General features: G+C 36.1%; 1 protein-coding gene across 2 annotated transcripts in view; it reads right to left on the reverse strand.

Annotated features, from left to right (window-relative positions):
- Window positions 1-1,097: 1,097 nt before the first annotated feature.
- LOC123759684 (hepatic sodium/bile acid cotransporter) overlaps window positions 1,098-16,700 on the reverse strand; it is a 43,720-nt gene continuing 28,117 nt past the window's right edge. Inside the window, exons 2-8 of one of the 2 annotated variants that reach the window (XM_045744906.2) lie at window positions 14,870-15,115; window positions 12,215-12,430; window positions 11,024-11,200; window positions 10,530-10,752; window positions 9,104-9,321; window positions 8,019-8,168; window positions 1,098-6,985 (exon numbers count right to left, since the gene is read on the reverse strand). In XM_045744906.2, the coding sequence (XP_045600862.2) occupies window positions 6,722-6,985; window positions 8,019-8,168; window positions 9,104-9,321; window positions 10,530-10,752; window positions 11,024-11,200; window positions 12,215-12,430; window positions 14,870-15,109 (1,488 nt within the window). In that variant the 5' untranslated portion in view covers window positions 15,110-15,115 and the 3' untranslated portion in view covers window positions 1,098-6,721. The remainder of the gene's footprint in view (window positions 6,986-8,018; window positions 8,169-9,103; window positions 9,322-10,529; window positions 10,753-11,023; window positions 11,201-12,214; window positions 12,431-14,869; window positions 15,116-16,700) is intronic. The other variant, XM_045744914.2, reaches the window with a different exon arrangement.

A 16,700-nucleotide genomic window follows, 5' to 3' on the forward strand; every position in this document is an offset into this window, starting at 1 on the left:
CACGCTGGACTTGTGATCCGGGTTCGATCCCGGGCGCTGGCGAGAAACAATTCGCAGTTTCTTTCACCCTATGCCCCTGTTACCTAGCAGTAAAATAGGTACCTGGGTGTTAGTCAGCTGTCACGGGCTGCTTCCTGGGGGTGGAGGCCTGGTTGAGGACCGGGCTGCGGGGACACTAAAGCCCCGAAATCATCTCAAGATAACCATATAAGTATAAGTAAAAGTAAAATAAAAAGTACCTAATTTCATCCTCATAGTTTCCTACCTTGTTCTTCATACTGTATCTTGTACTACCCATTTCCCCAATATTAGTACAGTACTTAAGACATATACTGTATCCTTACCAATGTAATCACCGCTGTCAACTTGTGTTGAAGTTATTTGTTGATATAAAAACCTTGCTACAATGTACCCTTTTCATCATACATGTTAGATTAAACAAAAACATGCCCATTGCATCAAGAACTCAGTACAAAGCGAATTACTCATATTACATCTTTTTTGACCCTACATTCATAATCAGGATACACAAAAGTACCCTTGGCAACATTTTTAGTGCAATTAAAATTTTGATAAAATCACCAACTTTTAATATTTGTCCAAAATACTCTGTGTGATAGAGTGAAAAAACAATGTTATACTGTACTATATAATATACTGTATAACCAAAACATTTTTCATTGTAAATATACTGTATATTATTATATATTATAAGCTGCTCAGGATTATTAAGTTAACTTTGCCTTCAAGAGAAAACTGGATAGTTTTCTTCAATTAGTGCCGGAGGTCTGGGCTGTAGTGGATATGTGGGCCTGCGGGTTGTTCCAAGCAACAGCCTGTTGGACCAAGCTCTCACAAGTCAGGCCTGGCCCCGGGCTGGGCTTGAGGAGTAGAACTCCCAGAACCCCATTACTAGTACAATCCAGGGTTAACTGTATAATAATACATTACATACAGTAATAAAGACCTCATAAAGAACTTCAAAATATAAGCATACTGATCTTAAAATGTAAGTTTAAAGATTAAGATTAAATGTTAATATTTAAATGATCAAATGTAGGTAAATCAGGTAAGCAGGAGTATAATAAAACAACAAGTTCATATTAAATTTTAATAAAATATTTTTAGAGTTGAAATAGCCATTCACTTCAGTGTTAACAATTTAAATACTGTGCAGTATTAACATTTTAACATTCTGGCCCCTTACAGCGTGCCCAGTTGTAAATATTCAGGGCCTCTCAAGGATCAGGTTATATAACTATAAATTTGGTATCAAAATGTATGCAAATGAGTGTTCTAGAGTTTAGATGTAAAACAAAAGGGAATAATAGATTGTGTGTGATGGCTCTAACTATACAAATGCTTATGAACATTTCAATGTTACTTATTTCTTTTTCAACAAATAAAAATACAAAATATAGAAATACTGTATGCACACATGATCAGCCTATATAACTGTAAAGAAGAAAACAAGCATATCTTTTACTTTTCTGTCAGATAATTTGCAAGCAAAGAGAAAATACACAGAGGCAGAACACTTATCATCTCTGGTTGATTACCTGATAAGCTCTACTCACACTGGGCTAACGTATTTGAAGTTTCATCGTGAATGTGCAAATTGAATGGTTAAGGATGTGACTTTCAGAAATTTGGAGATCAGACGATACATTTTAAGTATCATCGGAACATTTATTGTCAAAGTATTGACGACGCATATTAGTGTCATTTGTATGCCAAAGATTACAACACATCAGAATATATTGGCAGCCAGAATTTACAGTATATTGGTATTATCCTTTTTTTATTATTTTTTAGTGAAGCATGCTGCTGTGTGCAAGGACAGCAGTTATTCTATCTACAGTATCTACCTATTACTGAGCCACCTAACTTCCTTCTAGGAGCTACCCATCAAGTGATGGCTGCAGCAGAAGTTCCTCCAGGAGGTTCTGTTATCCCACATCCACTCAAGCTTTCTAATCCCTCGCCTCACACTATTTCTTTCATACAACTATATAGTTCCATGCTTCTCTTCAAGGATACTGATCTTCTGCCTCGACTACATAATTCCATCATTTCATTCTTGTACAGCCTTTTTGTTAAATGATTCTGAAATATTCTACAAACTTACATACTGTGCCACCCAAGTGCATAGCACCTTACCCACTCCAAATTTAATTCCCTCAACCCTTTTACAAATATACTTCATTACTTACATCAGCAACTTTTCTAACAAAAAATAATTTCCAATGCTTATACTCTGGCATACTCTAGCTCTTTCCATTCCCTAGGTTTACTTGCTTATGTCAGAGTTGGTAGTAGAGTAATATACAGTACTATCAGCTCTTTATTAACCCCATACTAATATTCCTTCCTTTCATTATATCATTTACTTCTCCTTCCACTCAATGACCCCATTTTTATTTTGCCTTCAATATACTCCATTTCTACTCAGTACTGCCCCTTATTATTTCAAACCCACCTCTTCTAGCATCTCTTATCCCATTTTTATCCTGCAGTACAAATCATTATGTCTTACCACTATATAGCTACTGTATCTACAAAATCCACATTGTGTCATTCCTTGCTCTAAAATGCTCACCACATCCTTTGCATACAGACATGTCAATAGCACATATGTAAGACCAGTCGTGGAGTATGCGGCTCTAGCATGGAGCCCGTATCTTGTCAAACACAAGACAAAGCTGGAAAAAGTTCAGAGGTATGCCACTAGGCTGGTTCCTGAACTAAGAGGCATGAGTTACAAGGAAAGGCTGAGTGAACTGCACCTCATATTGCTGGAAGACAGAAGAGCTTAAAGAGAAATGATCTCCACATACAAAATTCTCAGGGGAATTGACAGGGTAGACAAGGATAGATTATTTAACACTGGTGGTACACACACAAGGGGACACAGGTGGAAGCTGAGTACCCAAATGAGCCACAGAGACATTAGAAAGAACTTTTTCAGCGTCAGTTTTCAGTGTCAGAGTAGTTAGTAAATGGAATGCACTAGGAAGTGATGTGGTGGAGACTGACTCCATATACTGTTTCAAATGTAGATAAGATGGAGCTCGAGAAGCTCAAGAATCTGTATACCAGTAAATTGACGGTTGGGAGGTGGGACCTAAGAGACAAAGCTCACCCCTGCAAGTATAACTAGGTGAGTAATTAATTTTAAACCAATTCCACTCACACTTCAGGTGTTCTGAACTTTACCTCTTTAATCCATCCATATAGAAACTAAAGAACCACAGTCATTACACAACACTTTCTTATGCCCACTTTAACAATTAAATCTTTCTAATTTTTACTTAAATCTCTCATATACTCTGGCATTTATATAAAAGGATTTTAATGCTATTTATGGGCTCAATCCTTCTCTACAATATACTTCGCTTCACAATCAATCCAGTCATACACTTTTTTGAAGTTCATAAAATCAGGTAGAAATTTTTTGTTATATCTTACTCTCTCACTGTATCCTTGCATACACGTCTTCTGGGATGCATAGTAAACTCATACAATTCCCACATCTTCCTTACATCACCTTATTCGTAATGCACATAGGATAGAGACCCGAAAATAACCCGAGCACTCACATGATTTAGCACATTTTCAAGTACTCCTTGAAAATATGTTGAATCATGAAAGTACTCACATTATTTCAATTTTTCTCTCCCATGTACATACTTATGCATAACCAAATCACATGTTTTTGTAATTATTCTTGCACTCTCTACCACATATATAGATTTAGTACCATAATGGCCTTTGCCCAATACTTATGTACCTCATTTTCCTGCCATTCAACCTGAACTACATTTAATGTATCCACCAATACCACAACATATCTGCAGTTATACCATCAATACCAGATGCCTTTCCCATCTGAAACTCTTAGTTTCCTCTACCTATCATCCTCTATTCTACTGGTCTTCTTCCAAACCACATTATCCTTGCCTTTTCTTTATCATTTGTATCAGATTGGCTTAATATACTCACTGCATCTATTGATAACATGTATATCTGACAACACAGTCCTCCCTATACATTTTTTTTTTTACACAGGTGGGTACAGGAACAGACGACTTCTGACTCCTGTTAGCAGGCTGATAGTATTCCTTTCCCATAACTCATCTTTCATTTAATAAATTGCAAACTTACAATTCTCACTGTTGGGGACAAAACAATGGCTTATTGAGGACACTTTAGGCCAACTACTGACCTTCCCCAGGATGCAACCGACAACAATTACTCAACTCCCAGGTACCTATTTTGCTGCTAGGTGAACAGACGAATTAGGTGAAAGGAAATGTGACCAACGATTTCTGTTCTGCCTAAAGATTTAACACAAAGTCCCTCAGTTGAAAGCAGAGGACAAAGACTGCTCTACTTTGATTTATCTTCATTTTATTGGTTTTTATAAACCTCACAGCATTCCATCACCATTTTATACAGCAATAAGATGCTTTCAGCACTACCTGTAATTAATGAAATTCACTTTGCAGTAACAGTTGCAGAAAACAGTTAAGAACATAGCTTGATTTTGCAAAGCACAGTTGAAGGCTGAGCTACAAGCTCCAGGCACTGAAGTATTGTATCTTAATTCTGAGGCCACAACTGGTAAGTGTTGATGCACATCTCAAGATTGTGCACAACAAAGTTGTAATTTACAAAAATCAGATATTTTGTATAAAATATTTCACAAATCAACATACAGAAGTTGAATGTATCATATAAAAGTCCTTAGTGGCCTAACTGCAATAATGAAGGCCATTTACAATACTGACTTTCAGTTCTATTTCAATAATATTTCTATGTTAGGAACAAGGAGAGAAGTCAAGTGTGCACCTTCACTGGCAAGTGCATCATGTAAGTCCAATCATTCTTGCCAATGATGTTTATATTATAAGAGAGCAAGTCGTTACATGTTTAATTTGAATATTAGAAGCAAATATGTAATTAATATTAACACCAATCATTTCATTCTATCAATGTAACACATTTTTTATGGCTGGCTTTATTTATCTGTTCCTGTGCTGACAGATATATAAATAAAAAATTTTTTTATTAACAAGCTTAGGCACACAGCACTGTTATGTTACTCTATATAACAAAAAAAATTCTTTACACTTAAGTTTTTACATTCCTGTAATGTACAGTAATAACAAATACTTTGCTTTGGAGTATGTTATATTTTTATTACTGTACCAACAGCCTGGTTGACCAGACTATCAACCAGGAGGCCTGGTCGAGACCTAGCCACGGGGACGTTGAATCCCAAAATCAACGCATGGTAACCACAAGGTAGGTCATACTTTATTAAACATTTTGTGACACTGATGGTGCTAAATAGTCTTCCAGACTTGGTGCCTTTTTCCATAATGGCTTATTTATCTAAATCACATACAGAACAATTATTTTGTCCTACCTGGGTTTGAAGAGATTCAATATTGCTGGAAGAACATATAATTTATAAGACATGGTGTTAGAAACTAACTCTTACCTAAGATCCCAAAAATATCTCACATTGGCACTTTAGTTAATAACTGGAATACGAAAATATACAAACTGCATAGAGTATTATTAATTAAAGTTTTTCTAATTTAAGAACTTCCATTATCACCACAATATTTGTACCTTTTAACTAATTTAATTTGTACACATTAAGCAGTTTCATAACACACATTAGAAAATAGCTATGAATAAATTTATACACTCACCAATGACTCATAAATCATTAAGTACTTTTATTTGCACATGTAATGTATGCACAATGTAATTTCAATTCAGCCCATTCAAAATAGGCTGAATAGGTTTTACCAAAGATTTAATATGCAAATAAAAAAAAAAGCGTTGAATGTAATGAAACGCCATTTTCTGGCTGAGCCCCGGTGGCTCCCTGAAGCTATCTGAACTGATGTGTACAATATTAATTTGTAGTCATCAGTCAGAGATTCTTATGCTTACCGGGAACCACAAGCCGAACCTGGCCCCTTCAGAGAGGCACAGGAAGCAATGGCCTATGAGCACTTTACATTTAAAGTACTGTATGTCATAATTGCCATCAACCGGGAAAGGACCCAGAAAGATAGGGGAATCAAAACAGACTGCTGTCTGATTAACCTGTGCAATCTACATCCCAAGAGATCAAAATAACTCCTTTAGAAAAAAAAAAAAAAGCAACTCTTCAAGTGACCTTTTTTTCTGGGTTCTTCCCTGGAATCTGAAAGGATTCCTTACAACTGCTTTCGGGACAGATTCTAAAGATTATACCATCCGTAACCGAATTATGTATATTGAAAATAATACTAACACAAACATATTTATTGATAAGCACAAGTTGCTTTAGATAATCAATGGAATCTTAAAATCTTCATACAAATTATAAAATATATTTACTTTTCCTATTCTATATTTTGTAGTGTACACAACTATATTATTTATGAATCAGAGTGAGAGTGAGAATGTTGGTTCATTCATTGTATTCTTAAGGCTTCTTTAATATCAATAAGGCAAATACTTCTGAATTATACGCCATCTTACTATATCTTCAAATTATTCCTGACAGGATCATGTGACCAACATTTTACATCACATTCGTACAATTGTAACTCTTTCTCGACAATTATTTCAATTATTTTTTGGCAATAATTCTCAAAATAGGTATTTGATGCAGAAAAAACCCAATGTAAATCTGCACATCAACTAGTAAACATGATCAAGCCAGTACGATCTTGGAGTTGTCGTTAGCATCCTTGTGGAGTGGTGTGCAAGACGTGGAGGCAGACAATGGCATGTCATTCTTTATGTCATCCTCATCATCATAAGGACACTTGAGCTCTAGTTTTCTGTGGCGTTTACGGCAGTCTTGAATACGTTTGATGATGTAAGCAATGGTAAGGGGTATTGGTGTCATGGTTGCAACAGCAATCGGGATCACCATCGTTATATCCCCCAGTGGTGCGTAGTCCTTCAGAGCCACCTGTTATGAGTAAAGTAAAAATAACAAAAGTTGGACAACTGCTATTTGTCAACATGCATTGCATTTATTTCTCTCATTTTAAATTTTATACCAATTTCTTCAATTCAATCAATGGGGGATTGTTTACTAATTACATAGGTACAGGAATTACAGAATATTCTCATGATAAAACAGTATGTGAGCTGGTCAATGAAATAAATATGTAGTGTACAGTTATGTGATTGCCAACACTACTGAATCTCAGTTTTATGAAATTAAAATTTATGCAGACTAAATCTACACGAGATCAAAATTAGGACCCCTAATCTGTTTTAAATAGCAGTTAAATAGATCGCCGGTAGTTAGACAAATGTTGTGGGTTGCACCTGGGTGAGGTCAGTAGTTGGCCTAGGGCAAGGCTTCGATAAGCCCAAGTACAGTATTGGCTTCCTCTCCCTAACAACGGGAATTATAAATAATAGCTGTACAAACTATAGATTTTTATCAACATTTGAAGACAGACTGGCTTGCTGCTCTGCTGGCAATTTTTTTTTTTTTAATATAATCACATTAGTTACATAAATTATTATGCAAGTCTTTTTCTTTTCACTATACTATTGGGCAACCACATAATGATTGTAAACATTGATGCTGAGTACTCCACCAATACAATGATACCCAATTCAACACATGGGTGTTGCACATCAAACATCAATCACTTGAACTGGACAGTAGAGAGATAGTCTCCCTTCTTGCAGGTCGGTGTTCAATCCCTGATCATCCAACTGGTTGGACACCATTCTTTTCCTCCATTCTATCCTGAATCCTTATCCTCATCCCTTCAAAGTGCTATACAAGTTGTAATGGCTTAGCACTAGCACTTTCACCTGATAACTGTCATACCTATTATGCAATTTTTTTGTTTTTACTATACAGTACAGCAATTATTTGCAAGCATTTTAATGGAAATAAAAATAGCATGTGCTAATAAACAGCTTAACAAATGTCAAATGATTCAATGATGTGTAGCTAGAGAGAATATTGTTGTAGTTACCTTAAGAATGCCAATAGATAGTCCAGTATTCTGAACGCCAGTTTCAATACTGATGGCAATCGACTCCTCCAAATTGCGACGACAGAGGAGGGAGGCTACAGCACCGAAGATAAAACCGAGCCAAGGTAACAGCATACCTGCCAATGCCACCTGTATAAGCAAATAATGTGCTTCTTATTAGTAAGTTGAATCTTCCTAACTTATAGGTTAGGCAGCTATGAAAATTCTATAATCTCAGACAGTTTAATTTTTACCAAGCACAATACTCAGTGTTTTACATTACTGTCTTAATCTGATGAACATGAAAAGTGTTGTGAATTTTGTCTTTCAACTCCATAAAGGTTTATTTCATATATTAATCAAGAAATTTCATATATTAATTAAGAAAACATGTTCTCATAATTTCTAGAATACAGTATATTGTATTTTATTTACAATGCCTTGGATTGAACAACTTATACAGTACTGTAATACATTGGATCAGTGGAAAAATAAGAAATGTAATTCAGTCACCAATGATTTTACAGAATAATGTAATATAATCATTGTAGTGTACATATTTTGTATAATAAACATTATTATTATTAATAGTAGAACTGTATTTTGTACTCTAATTCAGTGAAACAAATTATGTGTCTAGATAATCAAGAAACTCCTGATTGACAAAATTTAGTGGCATTAGACTTGAAATAATTAAACAATTTATTTCAAGAATGTACATTTTTCAAGGATGTTTTGTAGCAAAATAACGGCAAATACATGTTCTATCATTTGCACAGTACTAATAAAAATACTAATTTTATTCAAGAAGTGAAAATCGGTAAGAGCAGACGTACCAGAAGGTTCAGAAACTAATCAGTCTGTTTGAGCAAGAGTTAATTCTATATCCAGCAATAATTTTCTTAGAACAGGATGATAGGCAAATCCATCTGAATTTTGTTTATAACACTGCAAATGACAGTGGTTTTGCAGGCATACCAAGCATCATAAGACACATTTTGTCTTCTTTATTCATAGTTTGCAGTTTAACCCACACAAAATTTATGCTTATACCTTTATACCCTATTGCAATACACACTACTCACCCTCCAATCAAAGAAAGCAAAAATGTAGAAATTTGCATATATTCCAAAAGTCATGATGAAGATGATGAAAATAATAGAGACTGGCTTCAAGAGACGCTTCAAGACTACAGCCACACGCTGAGATCGCCACTTGATCAGCAGACCGATGGACAGAGGCAGCAGCAGCCCCACTACCAAAAAGGCAATGTTCTTGTATGGAAGCTTTGAAAAATGACCACCTGGAAAATATATTAGACAAATTAAAATATGGTAGTGTATGTAATGTTATATATTTTTATTTTATCCATTTACCTTGTAGGACAAGCCAAGAGAAAAAGACCACTAACATTTCCATTTAAATAGAAAGGGACATTTAAAAGAGGGTTCCAGCTAGATAGATATATTATGATAATTATTAAGATTTCCCAAAGCTACAGAAATGAATGGTTTTACTATCTTTCAAGGCTTGTGCCACTTCAACTCTACTTTATTAAGATTAGTGTATGTAATACTTGGCTTGGAATGATGTAAATATTACTTTATTATAAATACTGTACTGTATATATCATATGACACACTCAACTTTGTAAATTATTCATGTGATTCTTATGTGCTAGACTTAAACCTTTCTACAATATTATTGCCTGGACCTCCCTCAGAGCCCAATCAATATAAATAATGTTTTGGACAACCACGATATCATACAAACCAGTCATATAAAATACACTATTTACTTTTACACACACTACTTCTTGGATAAATGTTTCCTAGCGTTTAACAGAACTTGGCTGACTTCATACATGTGTGCCCTATAAACTTTGTCATATGCCATATACTGAATCTCTTACCATCCTTCACACATACTTTTTTTTTTTTTACTTTACATGGAGTTGTCTCAATGTAAATATATGATACACACCCTCTGCCAGCTCATATGTCCGTAATTTCCTGTACACTTCCAATCAATATCATGCACTCTTCTTAATTTTTATTCAGTGGTATAATCCCAACTCATTTTTTCTGCCCTCTTGCACATTACTACTATTCTATATCCTTTGGCACATTCTCCACAATCCCTCCATTCCTTTTTCTCTACAATATTTAATCATGTCTGTATATACCTAATCAATACTTGCAGCCTTCTGACATTTTTTTTTAACTGATGCACTCAACTTTTCTACTGACATATCTGCCTGCATATATACAGTGCTATATTTCACACTTCTCACAATGTCAAATATAATCTTGTTCACATTACCATCGATTTAATTACAGTACTTCAATTAAGAATATTTAATGAATGTTTTATATATACTTTATTTCAATATTAGTATTTTATTCTGAATATCTTTGCCCTTGCCTTTAACTATGCAGTAACCCCCTAACTTCTAATTTTTATTACCTCTCTCTGTTCAGCCTAAATAACCTTAGAATTACGTGCTTGTACCTTGAAAGATGGTTCTGGCAAGTGCATACACCCAGAGCGGGAGGGCAGCAAAGGCACCCACAGTAGAGATGAAGGTCATGGTGACAGAGAGGTCAAGGGAGCCACCCAACAAGTAGGTCCACATGTTGGATCCTCCACCACCTGGAGAGCAACCAGTTAAGAACAGTCCCAACCACATCTCTGGACTGTCATAGAAGAGTCCATAACCAATAGCATACGAGATCTGGAAAGTCAAGAAAATGAAACAACACAGTGCAACTGACTGCATAAAATCACTAAGAGACATGTTATAAATTAAATATAACTCTTGAAAATGACTGGAAATATAGAACATGGATTATAATGCAAATACCTGAACAGGTTCTACAGAGTTAATCAGGATCTTTAACAGTAATCTATTAAATCAAGAATGACTGGTCAACAAGTTGTCGTGAAAAAAAGAATAATGAAAATGCAAATTCCTCAAGAGCAATACCCGGTGCTAAGTGACTTACAAGTGGCATAAACAAGTACTGTGAGAAGAGGCCAATAGCAGGAGCCACAGGCCGCCGTAGTGTCTCCTTGATGACCTTAAGGTCTAAGGCACAACCCATGTTGATGTAGGCCACAATCACCATGGCAATCACAACATGAATAAAGATTTTATCCAGCACTCGCTGCCCTCGTTGCACCTAAAAATACAAAAATATGGATTCTTTAGGTTCTTTATAACAACAAAGTACACAAAGCATATTCATAAATACTATGAAGATATAAAGATCAAGAAGCACAGGTTGGCATAAAAAGTGATATGCAAAATCACTAGTAAACAACAATTGGGATACAGTATCTATAATGTATCTTACACCCACTATTTCAAAGGCGTAGCCATTCATACCCAACAATTCCCACTCTCTATGGGACAATTTCACAAAGGGAAATTATAATTTCAGCCTGGCATATGAAGGGCAACAACCAAGGAACATGTCAGAGATTTCACCACATCAAGCATATTCATCAGATCTTTAAAGTATTCTCTCCACCTACTTCTTATTTCTTCCTCATCAGTAAATGTTTTCTTCTAACTTAAATATTACCATTGGCTTTTCCATCAGTGGTAGTTGTGGTTGTATTGGTTGTCATTAGTCACTGCAATAGTGACTGTAGTGTGTCATACTGTATATGAAAGTGTTGGAATGAATATGATAGTGGTGGTTTGAGTTGGTTGTAGTTGTAGCAGGGGCTGGTTGTGTAGCAGTGGTTGTAAGTAGCAGTGATTGTGGTTGTAACAGTGCTTAAGTAGCAGTGGTTGTAGTTGTAATGGTGGCAGAAGTCGCAGTGTTTGAAGTTGAAATGAATATGGTTGTATGGTGGTTGTGGCTTTTAGTTGTTGTGCTTATGATTGTAATTGCTGTTATAGTGGTTGTACTGTTGTATTATTTGTAGTGGCAGCTATGTCTGTAGTACACAGTTTAGTGGTTGTGGCATGAAGCCACCAGAAAGGACGCTTGCCCAATTCTCTAGCATGTTCAAATGGATGATCTTGGTAGAGGTCCTAGGTAGTCCCCCATCACATTCAAACTCCCGTAAAAGGGACAACAAGAAGACCTAAAGAGTCCGAAAAGAGGTTGAGGTTAAATGGCAACAAGGAATGGAGACTGCATGATGTTTAATGAATTTAATGGTCCATAATGTCCCAAGCTTACCTTGACATTAACGGGCTCGCTGATAAGAAGCTCCTCATCATTGCCATCACTGAGTACTAGCTTGATCTTAGTGAAGCCAAGGAATTTTCCAGTAACATTGAATGATCCTTTAACTGAGCTATTTCCTGAATCGTAAGCCTCTTCTCTGAAGGTTGATTCAAGAGGAATCTTGTTGGGTGATATCTTAAGGTGGTCTAAGTGGTCAACATTCTCATCCTGTTGTAAAAATGAGATAATGAGTATTACTTTTGCTTGCAATTAAAATACTTTTTAATAAAGTTTTTAATAATAAAAAAATACTTTATATAATAAAGTTATTATAGAGTACTTTGTTTTGCATGTTATTTTTAAAATGTTTTTATGTTCCATGTTAAATATTCCCAACTCTGTTTATTAATAAAATCTACTGCACGAATATGCTATTTCCCAGAAACAGTCTTTCTTTCACATTCAGTCGTTCATATATATTTATTCATCTTTGATGAAAAGTATAAGTGAAAAAATATACTGTACATCACTTTATTAAAATAAGACCTTTTGCAGTCACAGCTTTATCTTCAGTGCAAAAATAAATAACAAATACAATGCAAGATTAGCTAAAAAACAAATATATAGTTCAAAATTATATATAATTCATATTAATAATACAGTACAGTAATTCATTGTGTCGGGAGAACAGTCAGCCAGTGTATATTATACCTGATAGGCTTCATATCAAGGTCCCCCCTCCCTCATCCCCTCCAAGGTCAAATTACTGACCCTCCCCAGGATGCAACCCTACAACAGGCTGATTAACTCTTGGGTACCTATTGACTGCCAGGTGAACAGGCACATTAGGTGATAGGAAACACCCCCAACTAATTTACCTTAAGTAAATTACAGTATATAGCCGGCGGCTGAGCGGACAGAACACTGGACGCGTGTTCGATCCCGGGCCCCGGTAAGAAACAATGGGCAGAGTTTCTTTCACCCTGATGCCCCTGTTACCTAGCAGTAAATAGGTACCTGGGAGTTAGTCAGCTGTCACGGGCTGCTTCCTAGGAGTGGAGGCCTCGTATAGGACCGGGCCGCGGGGACACTAAGCCCCGAAATCATCTCAAGATGACCTCAAAATCATCTCAAGATATAAAATAGGACAAAGATATATGCAAGAAAGAAAAAATCAACAAAATTTCTTCATGATAAGAAGATGAAAAATAACATGATAAACAACCGAGTCAAGGACTAACTCTGCTAAGAGTCCTAGAGAATGAGAGCGTTCAACTCAGGTCTCATTCTAGCTATGGAGATACAGTACTGTACTTTCCAAGATATTGAATACCAAACTTGATGACCTAGAAATTTTGGTTGTTTGTTTTCATTGTTGGGGAGTTCTTTTGGCATTTTGGGGCTGCGGTCTCATTTTTAACCATACAGTGGTCTGATTCGCCTATCTTTCTAGGTGCCTTCTCTTGGTGGTAGCAAAGATGATAACCCTTTAAATGTAAAGTGCCCATAGGCCATCGCTCCTTGCACCTCTCTGAGGGGGCCAGGTTGTGGCTTGTGGTCCCGGATAAGCAAATAAAACTCTGCAACTGATGACACTAAGTAGTATGGCACAGTAAATCTAAGTAAATCTGCTCACAGGAATGCTTTGAGAATGATTACATAATTAGTGCTATTATCTACTCTCTATCCATGGTTAGGTTAGGTTAAGGTTACTTTAGGTTTAGTTAGATTAGATTTCATTACATTTGGTTAAGTTAGGTTCAGGTTACTTTAAGTTAAGGTTTGGTTAGGTTAGCTTTCATTACATTTGGTTATGTTATTATTGGCAAAAAATGTGAAATATCGAATTTGAAAACCTTTTCAATGTACCCGAGAATTTAGTTTACAGAAAACCAAATTTTTCAATAGAAATGTTTTCATCATATGGTTTTTATATTTTAAATCAACTATTTATAATACAAAAAGTTATGACATAATAATAATCTCTGTTTAGGACAAAGTTTCACTTGCCAGTTTACATGTAGACTATTTCTGGAACTGTAATATGCTTTCAGACCAGACCATCACAAATATATAGATAACTATCTGGGTGGTTTAAGGGGGTGTGTGTGGTTTCTCATGGTAATGGATTTAGCCTGAGGACGGGCTGCATAAATAAGTGTTGGTTGTTTCATTTTAGCTGATGAGACTTTCTTAAGCTATTGCATGGGAAGTAAAATTTGCTACTGGAGTATGCTGCTCAATTTCATCAGCAGCTGTACTTTGTAGCTCAAACTTTAGCACTTTTAGTTTCAAATGAGTATGATGAGAAGTTCTTAAAATACTGAATGAAAAACTTGAGCAAGAAAAAAAGAATCTGAAAACTATATTCAAGTACTGTACCTGTATGACAAAACCATGACGTACATGAACATTTAGAGACTTAAGACGTTCTCTAGAAGATACCCAATTAATGAAACGAGTCCTAATAGGCTAATTAATTTTGCAAATTTTTCTCAGTAAAACAATATTGAGGAAGCAAGCATGGAAAAACTGAGAAAGGGAGAGGAAAGATAAAATAATATGAATGTGATCATTACATTTCTGTACATTATTATTATGTTACATTGCTGAAAACATTAAGATACAAAAATTATATATATTACAGTATATAAAATCCACACCAACCTGAATAATTATGTCCCCAAGCACGTGGGGAGGCAGATCATCGACATAGAAGGTGACCTGCTTCTCCTCGCCCTCCTGGAGGTCCAGGGTGCTGATGGATAAATTGTCCAGCTGGAGTCTGAGCTTGAGGGTGAGAACATTGGTGGCGGCGTTGACGAGGGTGCCCAGGCCGGCAGCCCACACACACACCACCAGCGACCCGTACAGCAACACCAGATGTACTGGATACAGCGGACACATCTTCACCTGTGGCAATGGGCAACACGTGTTAACCTCGTGTATTGGCAGGTGCATCAACACCACGTGTACAATGTGCGCATCCTACCGCGTACAATGTGCACATCCTACCGTGTACAATGTGCACATCCTACAGTGTACAATGTGCACATCCTACAGTGTAAAATGTGCACATCCTACCGTGTACAATGTGCACATCCTACCGTGTACAATGTGCACATCCTACCGTGTCACCAGCAATAGTGTGTGCTAGATTAATGTATTGTAGGCGTTCATGCCTGACAGATTACTTTTATTTACCTTCAATCTTCATTAACAATAATATATTATAGATGTTGCTGCCAACAAAGTTCACGTTATATGCTATTATTTTTGTTGAGGGCACCGGAAACAAAAATTATACCTAAACTTTCCTAGGCCTAACATATTACATTCATGTACTACATTAGGCTTATATTAGGCCTAGGACAGATTACTTGGTTCTTTAGTTAATTTTTAATATTTATTTAAAAAAGCCATTTCTTTTTCATGTACAATTCATTTGTACAGCCACTTCCTTGTGACCCAAACTGACTGTTGGGCCTAAAAATGGGCCCAACAGCCCAATTTTTGTACGTTTGACTAAACAATTTGTATAAACATCATCTTTTTTGAGGATGAGCTGCTCTAGTTACATAAGTTGTGGGTAATTAATTCTAAGGCTCTATTTTGGCCTTATTTCGTTATGAGCATCTTCCCTAGTAAAATTGTTTTCTTAACGCCCTACATTTATTACTAACCATTTATATATGAAGATTCTAATATGATTTGTGAAAATGTAATGTTTCTTCTTTACGTAATTCTAGGAAGCCTTGGGTAGAAATATGTAATTCTACAGCCCTATTTTGGTTCTTATTTTCTTTTTAATCCTAGTAAAACTACGTTTATTCACATTCTATCTACAGTGAATGGAAAGCGCTAAGGAATGAAATGGTGGAGTTAGACTCCATATACAGCTTCATATGCAGGTGCGAGAGAGCCTAAGTTTTGGGCGCACCAGCCGACTGACGGTCGAAAGGCAGGCCCCAATATCTGAAGCTCAACCCCGCAGGCACACGTATACGTGTCTACTTTTATTTGAAGCCTTTTATTTCCATTTACCACATAAGTCAATAATTCGACTTTTATTTATACAGAAATATACAATGGTTATGCTGCAGTTTACATGTATAATAAAATTGACTGTATAATGAACAGTGATTGTAGCACAATGATTTTATTATTTGTATAGTGATTATATTATTGCTTAAGACCCCACTAATTACAGTGATTGTATAATGCAGTGAAATACAATGATTTTGAAATTTGTATAGTAATTGTATTTTTGTATTGTTTAAAAGCCACTAAGTACGCAATGCACTGCCACCATAACGCCGGAAGTGGCTAACGTGGCCTATCACCACTTCAAAGCCTGAAAACCCCATCAAGTATTATGTACACCATGAACATAAAAAAGGGGGGGGGGGAGGATGGATGGAGGGGGGGGGGGAAGACAGGAAGCATCCCGCCTCCTGATTGGCTGCACGTAGCTCATGGAAGCGTGACGTCACAAACG

This window comes from Procambarus clarkii, chromosome 22, assembly GCF_040958095.1.
Source record: "Procambarus clarkii isolate CNS0578487 chromosome 22, FALCON_Pclarkii_2.0, whole genome shotgun sequence".
NCBI lineage: Eukaryota > Metazoa > Arthropoda > Malacostraca > Decapoda > Cambaridae > Procambarus > Procambarus clarkii.